At 34.8% G+C, this 16,971-nt stretch overlaps 1 protein-coding gene across 2 annotated transcripts in view; it reads left to right on the forward strand.

The window, feature by feature from the left end:
- Positions 1–16,971, forward strand: part of LOC132738616 (ubiquitin carboxyl-terminal hydrolase 19-like) — a 44,412-nt gene that overhangs the window by 1,721 nt on the left and 25,720 nt on the right. The window contains exons 2-14 of one of the 2 annotated variants that reach the window (XM_060726170.1): positions 1,728–1,859; positions 2,291–2,445; positions 3,033–3,243; positions 4,649–4,695; positions 5,056–5,156; positions 5,570–5,641; positions 7,032–7,147; positions 8,406–8,584; positions 13,259–13,424; positions 14,218–14,351; positions 14,741–14,833; positions 16,082–16,258; positions 16,741–16,851. In XM_060726170.1, coding sequence (XP_060582153.1) covers positions 1,728–1,859; positions 2,291–2,445; positions 3,033–3,243; positions 4,649–4,695; positions 5,056–5,156; positions 5,570–5,641; positions 7,032–7,147; positions 8,406–8,584; positions 13,259–13,424; positions 14,218–14,351; positions 14,741–14,833; positions 16,082–16,258; positions 16,741–16,851 — 1,694 coding nt within the window. The remainder of the gene's footprint in view (positions 1–1,727; positions 1,860–2,290; positions 2,446–3,032; positions 3,244–4,648; positions 4,696–5,055; positions 5,157–5,569; positions 5,642–7,031; positions 7,148–8,405; positions 8,585–13,258; positions 13,425–14,217; positions 14,352–14,740; positions 14,834–16,081; positions 16,259–16,740; positions 16,852–16,971) is intronic. The other variant, XM_060726171.1, reaches the window with a different exon arrangement.

Raw genomic sequence — 16,971 nt, forward strand, 5'->3', positions numbered from 1 at the left:
AGGGATAACCTAGAATCTAAAGGTCTTCAGTTAAAGTGACCATTTTCGATTTGATCTATTTGAGTTTTGGTGTGGGGAGACCATACTTCATAACCATATTCAAGCTTGGGTCTGACGGTCTGACTAACGTTTGGTAAGCGATGGACTTATTGGATTGGGATTTAACCTTTATGTTTCTGCGAAGGAATCCTAGGGTTTGGTTTGCTTTCTTGGATGTCCTGTCTAAATGGGCATCCCACATGAGGTTTTCTGATATATCCACGCCTAGGTATTTAGCTGAAGTAACCGATTCTAATTGGACTCCATGGGTGTAGTATTGTGATGGAATAGGATGTTTCCTTTTTGCGACATGGATAACTTGACACTTGGAGGAGTTAAATTCCATATCCCACTCCAACTACTGATTTAGGTAATATTGGAGGGTGACTGATTAAGTTGCAGACGTCAGAGCAATGTATATTGCAGTATCGTCTGCAAACAAGCGGACTTGGGAATTTATGTTATGTGGGAGGTCATTTATATAGGAGAGAAACAGGAAAGGTCCTAGAACAGAGCCTTTGGGGACACCTGAGAATACTGGGATGGGATTTGAGCAGCTGCCATTCAGCACAACAGACTGCTGCCAGACGGTTACCAAGAAAACTTTGACCCATTTTAAAGGTTGACCTCTGGTTCCATAGTCATGTATTTTCAGCAGTATTTTCTCATGGCTGACCTTGTCAAAAGCATTACTGAAATCTAAAAGAATCAGATCTACTTGTTTTTTCTCATATACTGAGGTGACCAGGTCATTTACCAACATTATAAGTTGCATAACACATGACCTTTTCCCCCTGAAACCATGTTGGAGAGGTGGTAGAGGATATTATGGTTGGTGAAGTTCTTAACAATGGAGGAGGAAACTATGTGTTCACTAACTTTACACAGAACAAATTACCAATTTATTACCCAAGCTTTTGTGCACCCACTTCAGGGAGGCATTTAGATTTTTCCTTGTTGGCCAGTCCCTCTGTTCTCATTTTGTGTCACATGAAGCTCAAAAGCATTTGACCTAGAGTCATGAAACTTTACAGGAATGTTGCTTAGCATGTGAAGTTGTACACCTGGCTATTTTCAGGTGGATTTTTTTAGTATTAGTAGAGTTATTGCCCTTGACTTAGAAAAAATTTGCAATTTTCAACTTGCGTAGCATGTAGCTCAAAATGTATTTGACCTAAAGTCATGAAACTATACAGGAATGATGCTCAGCATGTGAAGTTGTCCACCTTGGGTTTCACTTGTGGATTTATTCAGTTTTGTCAGAGTTATTGCCCTTGATTTAATAAAAATTTCCAATATTGAACTTGTGTTGCACATAACTCAAAAAGTATTTTACCTGTACTCATGTTGGCCTGAAAGTTTTACAAGAATGTTGGTCAGCATGTGTACTTATCCACCTTAGGGTTTGCTTGTGAATTTATTCAGTATTTGTAAAGTTCTTGCCCATTACATTCTTGCTCTTTAAGATTTTTAGTTTTCAACTTGAGGCACATGTAGTCCAAATAATATTTGATTTAGTGTCATAAGATTGACAAAACAGTGGAGTTATGGGTCATGGATCCTGATCAGACTGCATGTATGCGCAGGCTGGTCTGGACCCATGCTGGTCACATAGGCATTATGTTGGTTTTGTCATGGCGGGGCTCAAATATGTATTATGATATCATTGTTGTTTATTATATTTTTAGCTCCCAAATATGATTGGTCTCAGACAGAAGATAGTGTTACTATGGTATTGAAGATAGAAAACATAACAAATGAGCTTTTAAGAGACAGTGATGTTACATTTGCAGATAGTGATGTGACAGTTAAACTTCCAGGTAGGCAAAGTTGGACATGTACACTTACTACATTCCATTTATAGATTTTTTTTTCTAAAATACCCATATAAGGCAGTTTCTCAAAGCACTTTTTCCTGATTTCCTTAGCTTTGTTACAAAAGAACTGAAAAGAGAAGAGACGTTCAAATAAACTTTGGTCACAATCAGGGTTGGCAAAAATCTTATCTTGACGTCCATTTTATATGAAGCATAATTTCGTCATAAAGAGAATTCTGAGAAAATTTGGCTTGTCCATACTGGATGTTGGACATCCTGGGCAATATGGACAATTGATTTTGCCGCCCCTGACCAAGGGACAAAAGTAGATGATCTCAATTTGAAGCTACAGTAGAATGACATGTATTGTATTTAGCCATGATAAAGTTATGATAGTTTATAATTATTGAAATCATTCATTTTGTTGTTTGTAGATGGTAGAAAATGGACATGGCAGTTGTATGGTGAAATATTTCGTGAGGACAGCCGTGTTAAAGTTAAAAAACGAAAAATGAGTCTACATATGAAGAAAAAGAAGTCAGTCACATGGTCAAATCTTGAAAGTCTAGATGTATGTTTAACATTGAAAGTAATTGTTTATATTTTTTCCCATTTCCTTGAAAACATAAAATATTAATGTTATAATCATGTTATTTTTTTCTTAGATTGAAGTGTAATTTATATGGTTTAATTTTTATCAGATATTTTTAGATTACTGCAGCACATCATGTTCAAAGTGAACTTTTGTGATCACTTTGTGTCCCACATCAGTTGCCTGTCATGCTTAATGAACAATTTTACTTAAACAGCATCTCTTCTAAATCTCTTAAGTAATAGTTATGAAACTTTTAGCAGGAGACTCCCTCTTTCTGCAACAATATTTTCTTAAGATTTTTCTTAAAATTAGGGGTATTTTCACAAATTAAAGAAATCTCCTTATCTTTTATGCCAGAACTTATTCTTTGTTTATTGGAAATTCTAAAATCTCCCTCTTTTTGAAGAAAAATCTCCAACTTGATCATCAAAAAAAGTTCACATGTATGCATGTATACAGGAATGATCTTTGGACAGGCCTATATAAACAATGCTGAAATGGTTCCGGTCTGAAAATATGTTGGTTGCTAGAGCTAAAAACAGAAGTAGAAACTAAAGATTAAAAAAAAAATTATTTTTCAGCAACCCACAGTAGAAGAACCTCTGCCATCTCCAACAGAGAGCCTAGAACCAGCTTCATCACCAAGTGTGATGTCACAATATTCTGATTCCCAGCTTCCTGCTTCAAGCATTGCTGGTACCAATCTTTCAGAGGAACCAAATGTAACAACAGATGACACAAGAAGTGATGATGTAGAAACAGAAAACAGCGATTGTCCGAAAAAAGAAGAAGGTTTTTTACTATTTGTTAAATGATAATAATAATTGTTATATTCCTATTATTATTTAGAAGAGGGCATAAAGATTTACCCTTGTCAATTTATCCTGCTGTCCCTGTTGTAGACTGGCAAAACAGTGTAATGTGGGGGCTTGCATGTCCTATGAACAAAATTCTGGCTTGTGATGTTGTAAGCATGGTAAGGACCCTGAGTCTAATCATATTTATTATGCTCCCCGAAAAAATTTCGGGGGAGCATATAGTCGCCGCCTTGTCCGTCAGTCTTTCCGTCCGTCCGTCCCCTTTTCTTGTCCGGGACATAACTTTGAAACAACAAGAGGTATCAACATGAAACTTTGTAGGTAGATAGATCTCATTAAGTAGGTGTGCAGTGCACAAGAACCGTAACTCTGCCTTGTCTAATTTTTGAATTATCCGCCTTTGTTTATTTTACACTTTGAACTTTGTCCGGGACATAACTCTAAAAGTATAAGAGGTATCAACATGAAACTTTGTAGGTAGATAGATCTCATTGAGTAGGTGTGCAGTGAACAAGAACCTTAACTCTGCCTTGCCTAATTTTTGAATTATCCCCCTTTGTTTATTTTTACACTTTGAACTTTGTCCGGGACATATTTCTTAATGTATAAGAGATATCAACATGAAACTTTGTAGGTAGATAGATCTCATTGAGTAAGTTTGCAGTGCACAAGAACTGTAACACTGTCTTGCCTACTTTTGGAGTTATTGCCCTTTGTTCATTTTGACACTTTGAACTTTGTCTGGGACATAACTCTAAAATTATAAGAGATATTAACATGAAACTTTGTAGATAGATAGGTCTCATTGGGTGGAAGTGCAGTGCTTAAGAATCATTACTCTGCCTTGCCTTATTTTGAAGTTATTGCCCTTTGTTTATTTTTACTTTTTGACTTTTGTCCTGGACATTACTCTTAAACTATTAGAGATATCAACATGAAACTTTGTAGGTAGCTAGATATAATTGGATAGAACTGCAACAATTCAAGAACCTAAACAAAGCTTGGTCTAATTTTGGAGTTATTGCCCTTTGTTCATTTTTTTTATACTTTCCTGTGTCCAGAACCTTCTCGGGGAGCATCACCCGGTTCAACCGGTTCTTGTTATTATTTGGATCCTGAATAAGATAATGAATAAATGATTAAGTAAATATATGCATTTATTACGTTATTAATTCAAAGAAAAATGCATTTTGCTTATTGCAAGCACATCTTATAGGAAAGGGTTTTTGTGATTTAAAAAAAGGATGATAATTATGTGTCTGTGATATACTGTATATCAGGTTTTTTTGTGAGTGTCTAATTTTTGACAAATGGGCCATAAAAAAGCATTAAATAGAAATTATAGCTTACTATGTGTTGATATTTTCTATATTTTACAGAGCCAGTGGTTGAGCTACAGTTAATAAAACATGATTTCATAGAAAAGGTGGGACACTTACAATATAATTATACTGACATTGCTATCTGACCATAAAGAGAACAAGAATTTCTTATTAAGTGTATTAGATTAGATTTTGATGGGTTAAAGTAAAATTTACTAGCTTGAACTTCCAAAATTTTGTATAAAATCCAGTAAGTCTTCAAAATGTCATGCTCGAAGGTGAGCTTTTGTGATCTCTATTCCATATATATATATATGCCAACCTTGATCCTTGTTGATTTAGGTGTCTACTTGCTTTATCAGTGTAAGACATGAAATGTCAAATGATATATAATATGATATGGTGCAAAGGTTGTGCTAGTTGTTTTGTTAACAATACATGAACTTATATGATACTTGTTTCAGGATGATGTCTTTATTGTTCATATATATGTGAAAGGTGTGAACAAGGATAACCTTAGTGTGATGTTCGACAAGCGAAATTTTAGCGTCAAGTTCCAGTCAAAGTAAGTTGACATCTTTTTGATTCTATTTTCATGATAACACTGGAGAGTTCACTAAGTTCTTGTTGATAACTTATCACTGCAGCTGGATAATATTAAACAAACTGAATTTCTTAAATGGACTTGTCCAGCTTCTATTTTTGAAACTGTCCGTTATCAATTTTTTGGGATATTAACCCTTGCTAAACTTTTAATCAATTTTATGGATTTTTTTATTTTTAAAAAGTACAGTGCAACTTTGACCAGATGGCACAGATATGCAAGATGATCTTGGTCTGCACTGGTCACATGGTTACATTCAGTTGCAACTATCAGGCTAAAAATTTAGACACAAGTTTTTAGGTCAGTCAGCCAAAAGTAAAGAGCCTAGTCAGACTGCAGGGATAAGAAATTACATTTTCTGTTTCCTTTTTCAGCCATCCACAGTTTTTGAAACTTCACTCAGGAGCCACAGAAGATACCAAATTTTGCTGGCAAATAAAACTTAGGTATAGTTTTTATAATAAAACTTAAGTACTGTTTTATGAAAGTATTTCCATTGAAAAGACTTGATTGCTTTAATGGATTATCTATTTATCAATATCAAGCCAGGTAAGTTTGCAGAGGTTGACAGCTTGATCAAAATCCATTGTTGTTTTTTTTAGCATTTTAGCCGCGTCACAACAAAACCAACATAATGCATTTGGGACCAGCCTGATCCGCGCAGTCTAATCAGGATCCATGCTGTTCGCTATCAGTTTCTCTACTTGTAATAGGGTTGGTTAGGGAACAGCATGGATCCTGATCAGACTGCGCGGATGCGCAGGCTGGTCTGGATCCATGCTGGTCACAAACGCACTATGTTGGTTTTGTCGTGACGCGGCTCATTCTATTTTAAATTTAACACTGTAGAGTCTTAATTTAAGCTCGTCTAGTTGAAGAATATGTAAAGGTATTGTATTCACCCAGGCATGGGTGTCACACTTAAGTTTTGCACAGAAGTTGGTACATGTACGGTAACTTATTTTAAAACTACTGACGGGCATGATTGAAACATCACAAGCTTATTAGAGAGTATGGTAGGAGGTCACTATCCACGGCCCATAACTGTTACATTGATTTAATATAGCTCTTTTTCAACTTAAAATTTTACATTATTCAGACTCTTGTTTTACAAGCACAGTGAATAGTCAAGTATGCTGTTTTACTGACAACTCTTGTCAAAGCATGAAATGTTTTTGTTTTGTTTTTTTAAAATGCAAGGGAGATTTGAGAGAAAGAAGAGAAAAAAAAGCAAAAAATAAATGAGAAAAAAGCAACTATAACTGTGGATGCTTACAGATGCCTGCTTATGTCTGATATATTGCAAAGAGAGGTCCAAGAGGTCACCAACAACAATATTATCTATATATATAATATATTATAACATAATTGAGCAGTGCCATGACAAACCCAACATAATGCATTTGCGATAAGCATGTATCCAGACCAGCCTGCGCATCCGCGCACTCTAATCAGGATCCATGCTGTTGGCTTACAAACCTATAACAAGTAGAGAAACTGATAGCGAACAGCATGGATCCTGATCAGACTGCCCAAATACGCAGGCTGGTCTTGATCCATGCTGGTCACAAACGCATTTTGTTGGTTTTGTCATGGCCCGGCTCATATGACAATATTATATTATAAATCTGTTATTTAATACCCATCAAAGTGACCTATGTGACATAGTGGTTATAGTTGCTGATTTAAAATCAATTGCCCCTGACTGCTATAGGTCTGACTTTGAGAAAGCTATCTATCTCAGTATGACTATTTAAATTACCTCCCTTAGTTTGTATAAAACAAATAAAATGAAAGCATTGAATAATTGCATATCTTGTGTATATATGTTTACAGAGGGGAGATAATTCCTGAGAACAGCAAATTTAAAGTCAACCAATCTTGTATTGAGATTACCTTGGCAAAATCTGTATTTGGCAGATGGGGTGATCTGGAAGCTTTGAAAAGAAAAGGTAAAATTTATGACTTAGTATATTATATATCTATGTTATATCCAACCAGTATTTAAATCTTGGCTCAACTGCTTGATGTAATTTTCCTTTAACTGAGCTTACTGTCTTTGAAAATCAGTTAGACATGTGTTGTTAGATTTTGGTACTCCCTGAAATACTTGCCATCTTGTCCATATGTTGGATTGACACATTCTTGTTTTGCGAATATCAAAATAACTTGAAAGATATTACTGGAATTTTAGTTACAGAAACCAGTAAAGGGAAGTGCTCTGTCCAAGAACAGTATTTTGCTGTCAGAGTGTAACACCATAAGTATCAATGAAACCAGTTATGGAGACCAGTGAGAGAATGTGCAGTGTCAAAGAACCTCGACCCTACAATTTTTAGTTTTTCAATAATATCCCTTTATACAGCTTGCACAGCCTTTAGTAATTGACAGATGTTTTCTCATATTTTGAAGGAACATACCATTGGTCTTAAAACTGGGTTTAGCAAGGTTCACTTGGATCAAGGTCACTGGTGCTAAAATTAACTTTTTGATCATACAGCCTTTATTAATTGACAGATATTTTTACTATTAAGTAGGTGTGTACCCAGGGTGGTTTTCTGTTGGCTGGATAAAGGGGTGTCTAAGGTCACTGGTGCTAGAAATGGATTTTTACATTTTTGCTTAAAGCCTTTCATTTTTGAACTGATGTCTGTTATACTTGGTAGGTAGATATCTTATGTGGTCCTATAACTTTGGAAGGATTAATTTGTCACTTTGCTCAAGATCATTTGTGCTACAATAAGTGTGTTACACTTTTCCTTATACAGCCTTTATATTTGATGACTGACGTCTTTGATGTTTGAAAGGTATATACCATTGGTGGTCTTCTTGCTTTAGGTGGAGTAAGGGGTACCTGGGATGAAGGTCACTGGTGTTTACACTCTTGCTTTTACATCCTGTAATAATTTACTATTTTGCATCAAAATATATTAACAGAGTGCATCAACCACATTCATCATCCAGGATTTTTTTCCAGAGGGGATTGATAAACTGAAGTTTAATATAAATGTACATAACAGTCAAATCTTATGGATGTCATGACCCGCTCTAGATCTCTGCATGTAAAATTTGAATGGTCTGTTCCAAATTCAAAGCAGGGCAAATCCATTACATAAATACAGCAGTTTAAGGGTTAATTTAGGAAATATGAAACCAGTGTTAAATGAAAGTCGGTAGGATTTATTTTAAAAAATGTCCTTTTTATTATAGAGACACCCCCATCATCAAAGTCAGACAACTGGATGTCTGTGAATTCTGTGTCTGTAAAGACGGACAGTAGCACAGACAAGGAACGTGAAACAATGTACAGTGAAATGAAGCAGAATATTGAGAGAGACAACCTGAAAGACAAGCCACCTGATGGCGGCCTAACTGCCTCACCTGTTCAGGTAATATTCAACACATCTTGTTTGCAGCCATAGTGGCAATTTAGCTAAAAGTTCAGAATAAAGAATATGAACTGCGTCACAGCTAAACCAAGGTAATGGGTTTGCGACCAGCATGGATCCAGACCAGTCTGCGCTTCCACGCAGTCTGATCAGGATCCATGCTGTTTGCTTACCAACCCTATTACAAGTAGAGAAACTGATAGCTTACAGCATGGATCCTGATCAGACTGAACTGACTGGTCTGGATCCATGCTGGTCGCAAATGCACTATGTTGATTTTGTCGTGATTCGGCTCATATGTCTTTGAAATAATTGAAAAGAAACCAAACAACCATGAATTGAGAGTTCGGTTTGACTGAGTCTGTTCAAAAGAGATCACAGATCTCTTGCTGTCTATTTCTTTAGGTTCAGACTTAGGAGGGAAGTTTTAATTTTGTCATCTTAAGAATCAATCAAGCTGGTATAAGGTATACTGACAGCAGGTGTGTCTCTGTTGTAATATCCAGGCCTGCATGGCTCAGTGGTCATGGATCTATATTTGACTTTATAACATTTTATTATTTGGTTCGAATTCCATCTATCAAGCTGAAATATTTTGATATTCTGAATGAAAGTTTATTCTTGTAATTCAATTAATCGTCCAAATTCCAAACAGATGTGCCAAATGATGTGACTGTTTGAAAATATTTGAGTTGTGTCTGTTTACGATTGAGCACTATGTTGGAACATATCCAGGCAAACGTGTGACACATATATTCTAGATTATCAGCACAACACTGTTATAAATATCTAAAATCAAGGCTCAAGGTTGTATTTGCAAAACACTGATAAAATTCTTAAAATCAAGGTCGTTTTCTTAATAAGGTAATATTATACTTGACAAAAAATCTGTATTGAAGGTAAAGGTGAATAAGTACAAAGAAAATATGAGATACTTTCACGCTTACTTTGATTTCATAGACCATCAATGTTAGATTGATATAATTTCTGTATTTTATTTAGAGACAGATATTTGACTACATCTTTACACATCAGGATGTTTTTGTGATAGTTCCTTTTTAAATGTTATTTTGAAGGTTAGAAATGTGGTTGGGTGGAAGAGCTGTTAAAGTGACATTTTAAAGTGACAAGTGTTTTTGTGTGAGACATAACGTCTCATGACAGTTTATCTGTGACTTTTTAGCTCACCTGTCACAAAGTGACAGGGTGAGCTTTTGTTATCGCTTTTCGTCCGGCGTCCGTCCGGCCGTCGTCCGTCCGTCCGTCCGTCCGTAAACTTTTGCTTTAAATGACATCTCCTCATAAACCACTGAGCCAATTTCATCCAAACTTCACAGGAATGTTCCTTTGGTGGTCACCTTTAAAAATTGTTCAAAGAATTTAATTCCATGCAGAACTCTGGTTGCCATGGCAACCGAAAGAAAAATCTTTAAATATCTTCTTTTAAACAACCCTAAGAGCTAGAGCTTAGATATTTGGCATGAAACATCTTCTAGTGAGTGTCTACCAAGTTTGTTCAAATAAAAGCCCTGGGGTCAAAATTGGCCCCGCCCCAGGGGGTCATTGATTTTCCCTATATGCATATAGTAAAAACTTAAAAAATCTTCTTTTAAAGAACCCAAAGAGCTAGAGCTAAGATATTTGGCATGAAACATCTTCTAGTGAGTGTCTACCAAGTTTGTTCAAATAAAAGCCCTGGGGTCAAAATTGGCCCCGCCCCAGGGGGTCATTGATTTTCCCTATATGCATATAGTTAAAACTTAAAAAATCTTCTTTTAAAGAACCTTAAGAGCTAGAGCTAAGATATTTGGCATTAAACATCTTCTAGTGAGTGTCTACCGAGTTTGTTCAAATAAAAGCCCTGGGGTCAAAATTGGCCCCGCCCCAGGGGGTCATTGATTTTCCCTATATGCATATAGTAAAAACTTAAAAAAATCTTCTTTTAAAGAACCCAAAGAGCTAGAGCTAAGATATTTGGCATGAAACATCTTCTAGTGAGTGTCTACCAAGTTTGTTCAAATAAAAGCCCTGGGGTCAAAATTGGCCCCGCCCCAGGGGGTCATTGATTTTCCCTATATGCATATAGTAAAAACTTAAAAAAATCTTCTTTTAAAGAACCCAAAGAGCTAGAGCTAAGATATTTGGCATGAAACATCTTCTAGTGAGTGTCTACCAAGTTTGTTCAAATAAAAGCCCTGGGGTCAAAATTGGCCCCGCCCCAGGGGGTCATTGATTTTCCCTATATGCATATAGTAAAAACTTAAAAAAATCTTCTTTTAAAGAACCCAAAGAGCTAGAGCTAAGATATTTAGCATGAAACATGTTCTAATGGGTGTCTACCAAATTTGTTCAAATAAAAGCCCTGGGGTCAAAATTGGCCCCGCCCCGGGGGTCATTGATTTTCCTTATATGTGTATGGCAAAAACTTAAAAATCTTCTTTGAAAAAACCCATATAGCTAGAGTTTAGATATTAAGCATGAAACATCTTCTAATCAGTGTCTACAAAGTTTGTTCAAATAAAAGACCCGGGGTCAAAATTGGCCCTGCCACGGGGGTCATTGATTTTCCTTTTTTGTGTATAATAGCAAAAACTTGAAAATCTTCTTTGAAAAAACCCATATAGCTAGAGTTTAGATATTAAGCATGAAACATCTTTTAGTAAATTTCTACAAAGTTTGTTCAAATAAAAGCCCCGGGGTCAAAACTGGCCCTGCCCCAGGGTGTCATTGTTTTTAACTATATGTGTATAGTAAAAACATAAAAAATCTTCTTTTAAAAAACCCAATGAGCTAGAACTTAGATGTTTAGCATGAAACATCTTCTTATGGGTGTCTACCAAGTCTGTTCAAATAAACAAATAAAAGCCCTTGGGTAAAAATTGGCCCCGGGGGGGGGGGGGGGCTATATACAGGTGAGCGACCTCAGGGCCTTCATGGCCCTCTTGTTTATCTTACCAATTCTATTTTTAGCTTGTTTGTTTAGAAGAAAAAGTTTATTTATTATAATTGCTTGGTTGTCAGTGTTCATTACTCTAAGACTTAAAGGGGCCTCCGTGGCTGAATGCATAAGACACAGTTGTAAGACAAGGGGCATTATTCTGAAATTATTTTATTAGAGTTATGCTCCTTTTTAATTGAGAATTTTTTTCCAAATAACTTAAGAAGCAGATTTATTTCAAAACAATTAATTTTATCAACATTGAACTTTGAATACTTCCTGATCATGGTAAGGTACATTTGTAAGACATTGAGCATTAGCTATGTTTTTGGAGTTATGACCCCTTTCAAAACTCTCAGTCAGCATTACACTTGACACAGTTATAAGACAACAGGCTGTATCATAAAAGGATTAAGTTGCAGAATATGCCCCATTTTGATTTAACTAGACCATTATATTTATGTTATATGAAGAGCTATCAGACAACCTTAGAAACTTAAAATAGTTTAACTTAAAACAGCTTATGAATATGAAACATATTGGGAATGAATATGCTTATGATTGATTGTTTAAGGTCATTAATAAGTTGAATTAATAAATGCTCAAAATGGTGAATTATGATTTAATTACAATGCTGAATCAGGATCCTTCATTTTCAAAAATTCTGGCTGAGCTATTATAAAATGATAATTTTATGCTAAGTTTACAAAGATTTTTTCAAAGATAATTGTATTAAATGTTTCAAACATTTTGCTGAACAATGTAGGATGTTTAAGTTTAATAGAACAATTATGCATGGTTTTACATTCCAAAATAAGTGCAGTTCTAATTTTGCATAATGTTTAAATACATTGTGCCAGATTTGCAATTTACATTCACTTTAATAACAGACAAAAATGCCCGCTAACAGTCGTAAATCCAATGTAATATATCAGCTAAAACTATCCTTAGAATGATGTCCTTGATAAGCAACAGAACTTGCATACACATTAGTATTTATGGCCTCATACCAGACAGACAGGACCCCATGCCAAGTAGATGCCTGCATAAAATAAATCACTGTGTGCTGTATGGAGATTATGCACATTATTTTATCATTGATAAGTCTTATTAGTTGGACTAAATGAATACAGATAAAGTTGCTTGCTGGGGTATCCTTGCCAGACCTGTTACTGTGTAAATATTTTGAAGAATAGCCCTAGGGAGGGCTATAATTGTACTGATCCCTGAGTTGGCGTCACACTTAGGTAAGGTTTTTTGTGTGCAAGTTAGTTTCTCTAAAACTGCTGAAAAGACTGGGTTGAAACTTCACACAACTATTTTAGAGCGTTAAAGGAGGTCAATGTCCAAAGCTTGATTTTTACAGAATAATAGCCCTTTATGAACTAACATTATTCTACATTAGCCATCTCGACAGGGACTTTGGATTTTTTATGTGAGGAAGCTGTCCAGCTAGCTGACGAAACGTTGGTGGTTCTACTCAGGTGCTCGTTCGTGCCTGAAATAATGCATGGAAGGGCACCTGAGGTCTTCCTCCACCAGTAAAGCTGGAACATCGCCAAATGACCTAGTATACTGTGTCAGTGTGAGGTAAAACCAAACAAACAATCTACATTACCAGGCACTTGTTTTACTATCAAGCACTGAGAGTAGTCAAGAATGCTGTCCTATTGAGAGCTCTTGTTGGTTTTTTTTTGGTTTTTTTTTGAAAATGATGATTTACTTTTTTTCTGCAGAAACCAACATGTAAAGTGCAGCCATTGAATAAACAGGTAGAAGAAAGAGAGCAGGTTGTACGGCCCCCAGGATTCACTGGACTTGACAATCTTGGCAACACATGTTTTATGAATGGTGTTTTACAATGTTTGGTGAACACAAGGGAGTTTAGAGACTTTTTTCTAGGTATTATATCTTATTTAACTTAGATGATCTTAATTTACTTAAAAAGCTCTTGGTTTAAAGCTCAAAGAAGTAGAACAGATCCATGCAACTGCGGTAATATGCTGGACTTCAATTTTGTAAATCTCGTCATAAGTGCCATCCTGTACTTCACCACAAAATACAAGAGTCAATGGAACAAGTATTTAAATTCTGTTCACTGAAATTAATTTTAAAACTCTTCCTGTATACATGTTTATAGTGTTATAATAATAATAAACCAATGCAAATGGTATGTCAGAAAATTTAAAAAATAGACAAGAGAGAGCGATTAAGGTAATGGTATTTTTGAATTTTTAATTTCAAAGAAAAATTCAAAACATGGAACCCTGTTACCAAGATGTCCGATAAGTTTATAAAATTGTAATCATTCAGAGATTTTTTTTTGGGCTTGTTTTATAGCCGATATTCAGTCATATTCCAAATTGAAAATAGTATATTATTTTCCCAATCCTCAGGAAAAAATTCCCAATTGAAAAGTTATAAGATAAAAATATTGAATACCAGGTAAAAAAACTTTGAAATAAGGACTTCTTCACTGTTATAGTGTTTAATTGTATTTGCAGATGCTTTACTAGACAGTTATTCGTTGTATTCATTCTATCACTGCAAAATTTAAGTCATGCGATTTTTATCCCAATTTTTAACATAACATTGCTGAAATTCCCAATTCCATGGGTATCGGTCATGTTCCCAAAATCCTGGGAAAAAAACTCATTATTAAGGATAAAATCAAAATGTTGTTTCTATTTTGCAGAAGGAAAGTTCCAGAATGATTTAAATACAGACAATGTTCTTGGTAGTGGTGGAAAATTGGCAGTTTGTTTTGCTGTGTTATGTAAAGTGCTTTGGTCTGGGAAGCATTTTTCTTATGCACCCTCCAAATTGAAGGTATACTATTTCTGCAAGATTAGTTGTAAAGGTTACAAAATGAAATATCAGTATATAAGTATAAAGTGAAGCAAATTTGATGTCATTTCATAAACAGTAGCAATAAGTAGCATTTTATTCCCCCAGTAAGCTCCAATTTATTTAGTTTTACTTCCTCAGTTTGCTTAAACTAAGCTAATAACAACACTTTGTTAATTTTATTTCATGCAATAAACTTATTAGTTAATTCACAATAGGATCAGTGGTTCTGGTCAGGTACCTTGTATATAAAATTGTGCAAAGACAGGCATTACTGTAAAGTTACCATACAATTGTATACTGTAGTTGAAAAACAAAAATGAAATTTCAAGGTGCTTCAACGCAAACTACAGTTTTGTGTCTATTTTTAGAATCTGGTAGCACAAAAGGCAAGTCAGTTTACTGGGTTTGCTCAGCATGACTCCCAGGAATTCCTGGCATTCCTTCTTGATGGACTTCATGAGGTAAGAGTAATTTCTTAGTATTTGTGTTTTTCTTAAAGTTGCATTCCTCCAGATAAGGCAAATTATTTCAAAAACATCATTCTTAAGAAAAATGTATTAAAATTTTGGGAAAAGTAAAAGGAATCCAGATTCCAGTAATAATTTAATTGTTATGTCTGACTTTGCAGTATTTATTGCCATATTTCTATTGTGTGAACAGAGAGTTTCTATATTCAAAATTTGATTCAGGTGAGCGATTTTAGGGCTAAAATTGCCCTCTTGTTTAATTTCAATGTCAACTTCTTAGAATAGTTAGCAAGTTCACTTACTGTTTGACTTATTTATTTGAGCAAGGTATTAGTATTTATCACAACATTTCACCAACTTTTTGTAAATGACTTGCACTTTTTTTTGCCAGTCATTTCAATGGTGAATATTCATCAATGTATTTACATCTCTTTTGAGACCTTGACATTTTGTAAGTGTTAGCTCATTGTATTTATTTGTGTGGTTATTATCATATTAGGGATGAATGCATTTATGTTTTCACTGCTTGTTTTTTGTTCTGAGGGAGAATTGAAATAAAAAAGGCAAATAACTCTTTTAAGGATCAAAGTTTTCTGTCACACATTTTGTGTGCAGAAATGTGCTGCATCACTTGATAAATACATTTTTTTTAGATCTTATGCTCACAATTAGTGTTTCATACCACATGTTCCATCTGTATTAGGTTTTGAAACCTTTAATAAGTGTCAATCTTCTAAGAATTGATTGCATAGAATGAATTGTAATCTGATTTAAGCTTAAAAAATTATGTATCAAGAAAATGCTATCACAAACGTTAATTTCTGACTTGAATCTTCACATACATGTAGTACATACATCCAAATTTTGTGTACAAATGGACTTGATACATGTTTGACATTGTTTATTTGTTAATACATTGTAGTAAATTCTATACTTGTTGTTAGCACAGGGTTCAATTTATAGGGAATATATTCTAGTTTGATTTTCTTGAAAAAACTTAAAGACACACCATCGAATCTGTTCCTGAACTAACTCATGAGTGCAATGAGTATTAAGTTTCTTGGTGAAGAAAGCAACTGCCAGCCATAGACAGTGTTGGAACCCACATGTCTAGTGTTCATTAGACTACCAGTCCAACACATTAACCATGTGGTCATGCTTCTACTTAAATAAATAAATGAATGAATTGGTAGGTCAATTAATTGATTTAAAAAATAAGTTAATTAATTAAATTAATTACAGGATTTGAACCGTATAAAGAAGAAACCATATACAGAGACAGTAGAGGATGGTGGGAGACCAGATGAAGTTGTTGCTAATGAAGCATGGGATATTCATAAAAAAAGAAATGATTCGTTTATTGTAGATCTTTTCCAGGGTCAGTACAAGTCCAAATTGGTATGCCCAGCATGTGGAAAGGTGAGAGATGTTTGTTTGTTTGTTTTAGATTATTTATACTTTTTGTCAGACTGGTTATGGTCCCTTACTCTAATTTACTTGCCACATACCATTGCCAGTTTGAAAATCAAAATACAATTGGGTACATTCTAGTGAGGACGCTATCCAGCAACAAATAGCAGGTAAGGTTTCGTCCCGCAAATATAAGTTGGGGAAAAACATAACCAAATATAATGAATTGTATATTTGTGAAACATTACTTTTGTACTGTTTTGGACAAGCTTGAACAAAGACTTTTGTTGTACCTTATCACAGCCTTGATAAGACATGAAAAAATGTGAGACATGTCAATTTTTGTACAAGCTTTGGATTAAGTTTTACTTTTATGAATTGATAAAATTGTGGTGTTTAATAGAAGATCACATGATATATTTTGTTAATCAGTAGAAATTTCAGACTCTTAAAGTAATACATGTAGTACTTTTATTGCACTTTAATTACAGGTGTCAATAACATTTGATCCATTCCTGTACCTGTCACTGCCATTACCAAAGAGGCAGCGCTTGCTACCTGTCACTTTCATGTGGAAAGATCCCTACAGGAAACCTATTAGGGTATGGTTTTATTGTGACTTTAAGTTTAGTTAGTACTTTGTATATTGTGTCAGTGTTATAAATTTGTCTCCTTACTTCATTAATGTACTTAAATGTATGCATTTATAAATGCCATAATTT

Source organism: Ruditapes philippinarum, unplaced genomic scaffold (assembly GCF_026571515.1).
Source record: "Ruditapes philippinarum isolate M1 unplaced genomic scaffold, ASM2657151v2 ctg2290_1_1_1_1, whole genome shotgun sequence".
NCBI classification, from domain to species: domain Eukaryota; kingdom Metazoa; phylum Mollusca; class Bivalvia; order Venerida; family Veneridae; genus Ruditapes; species Ruditapes philippinarum.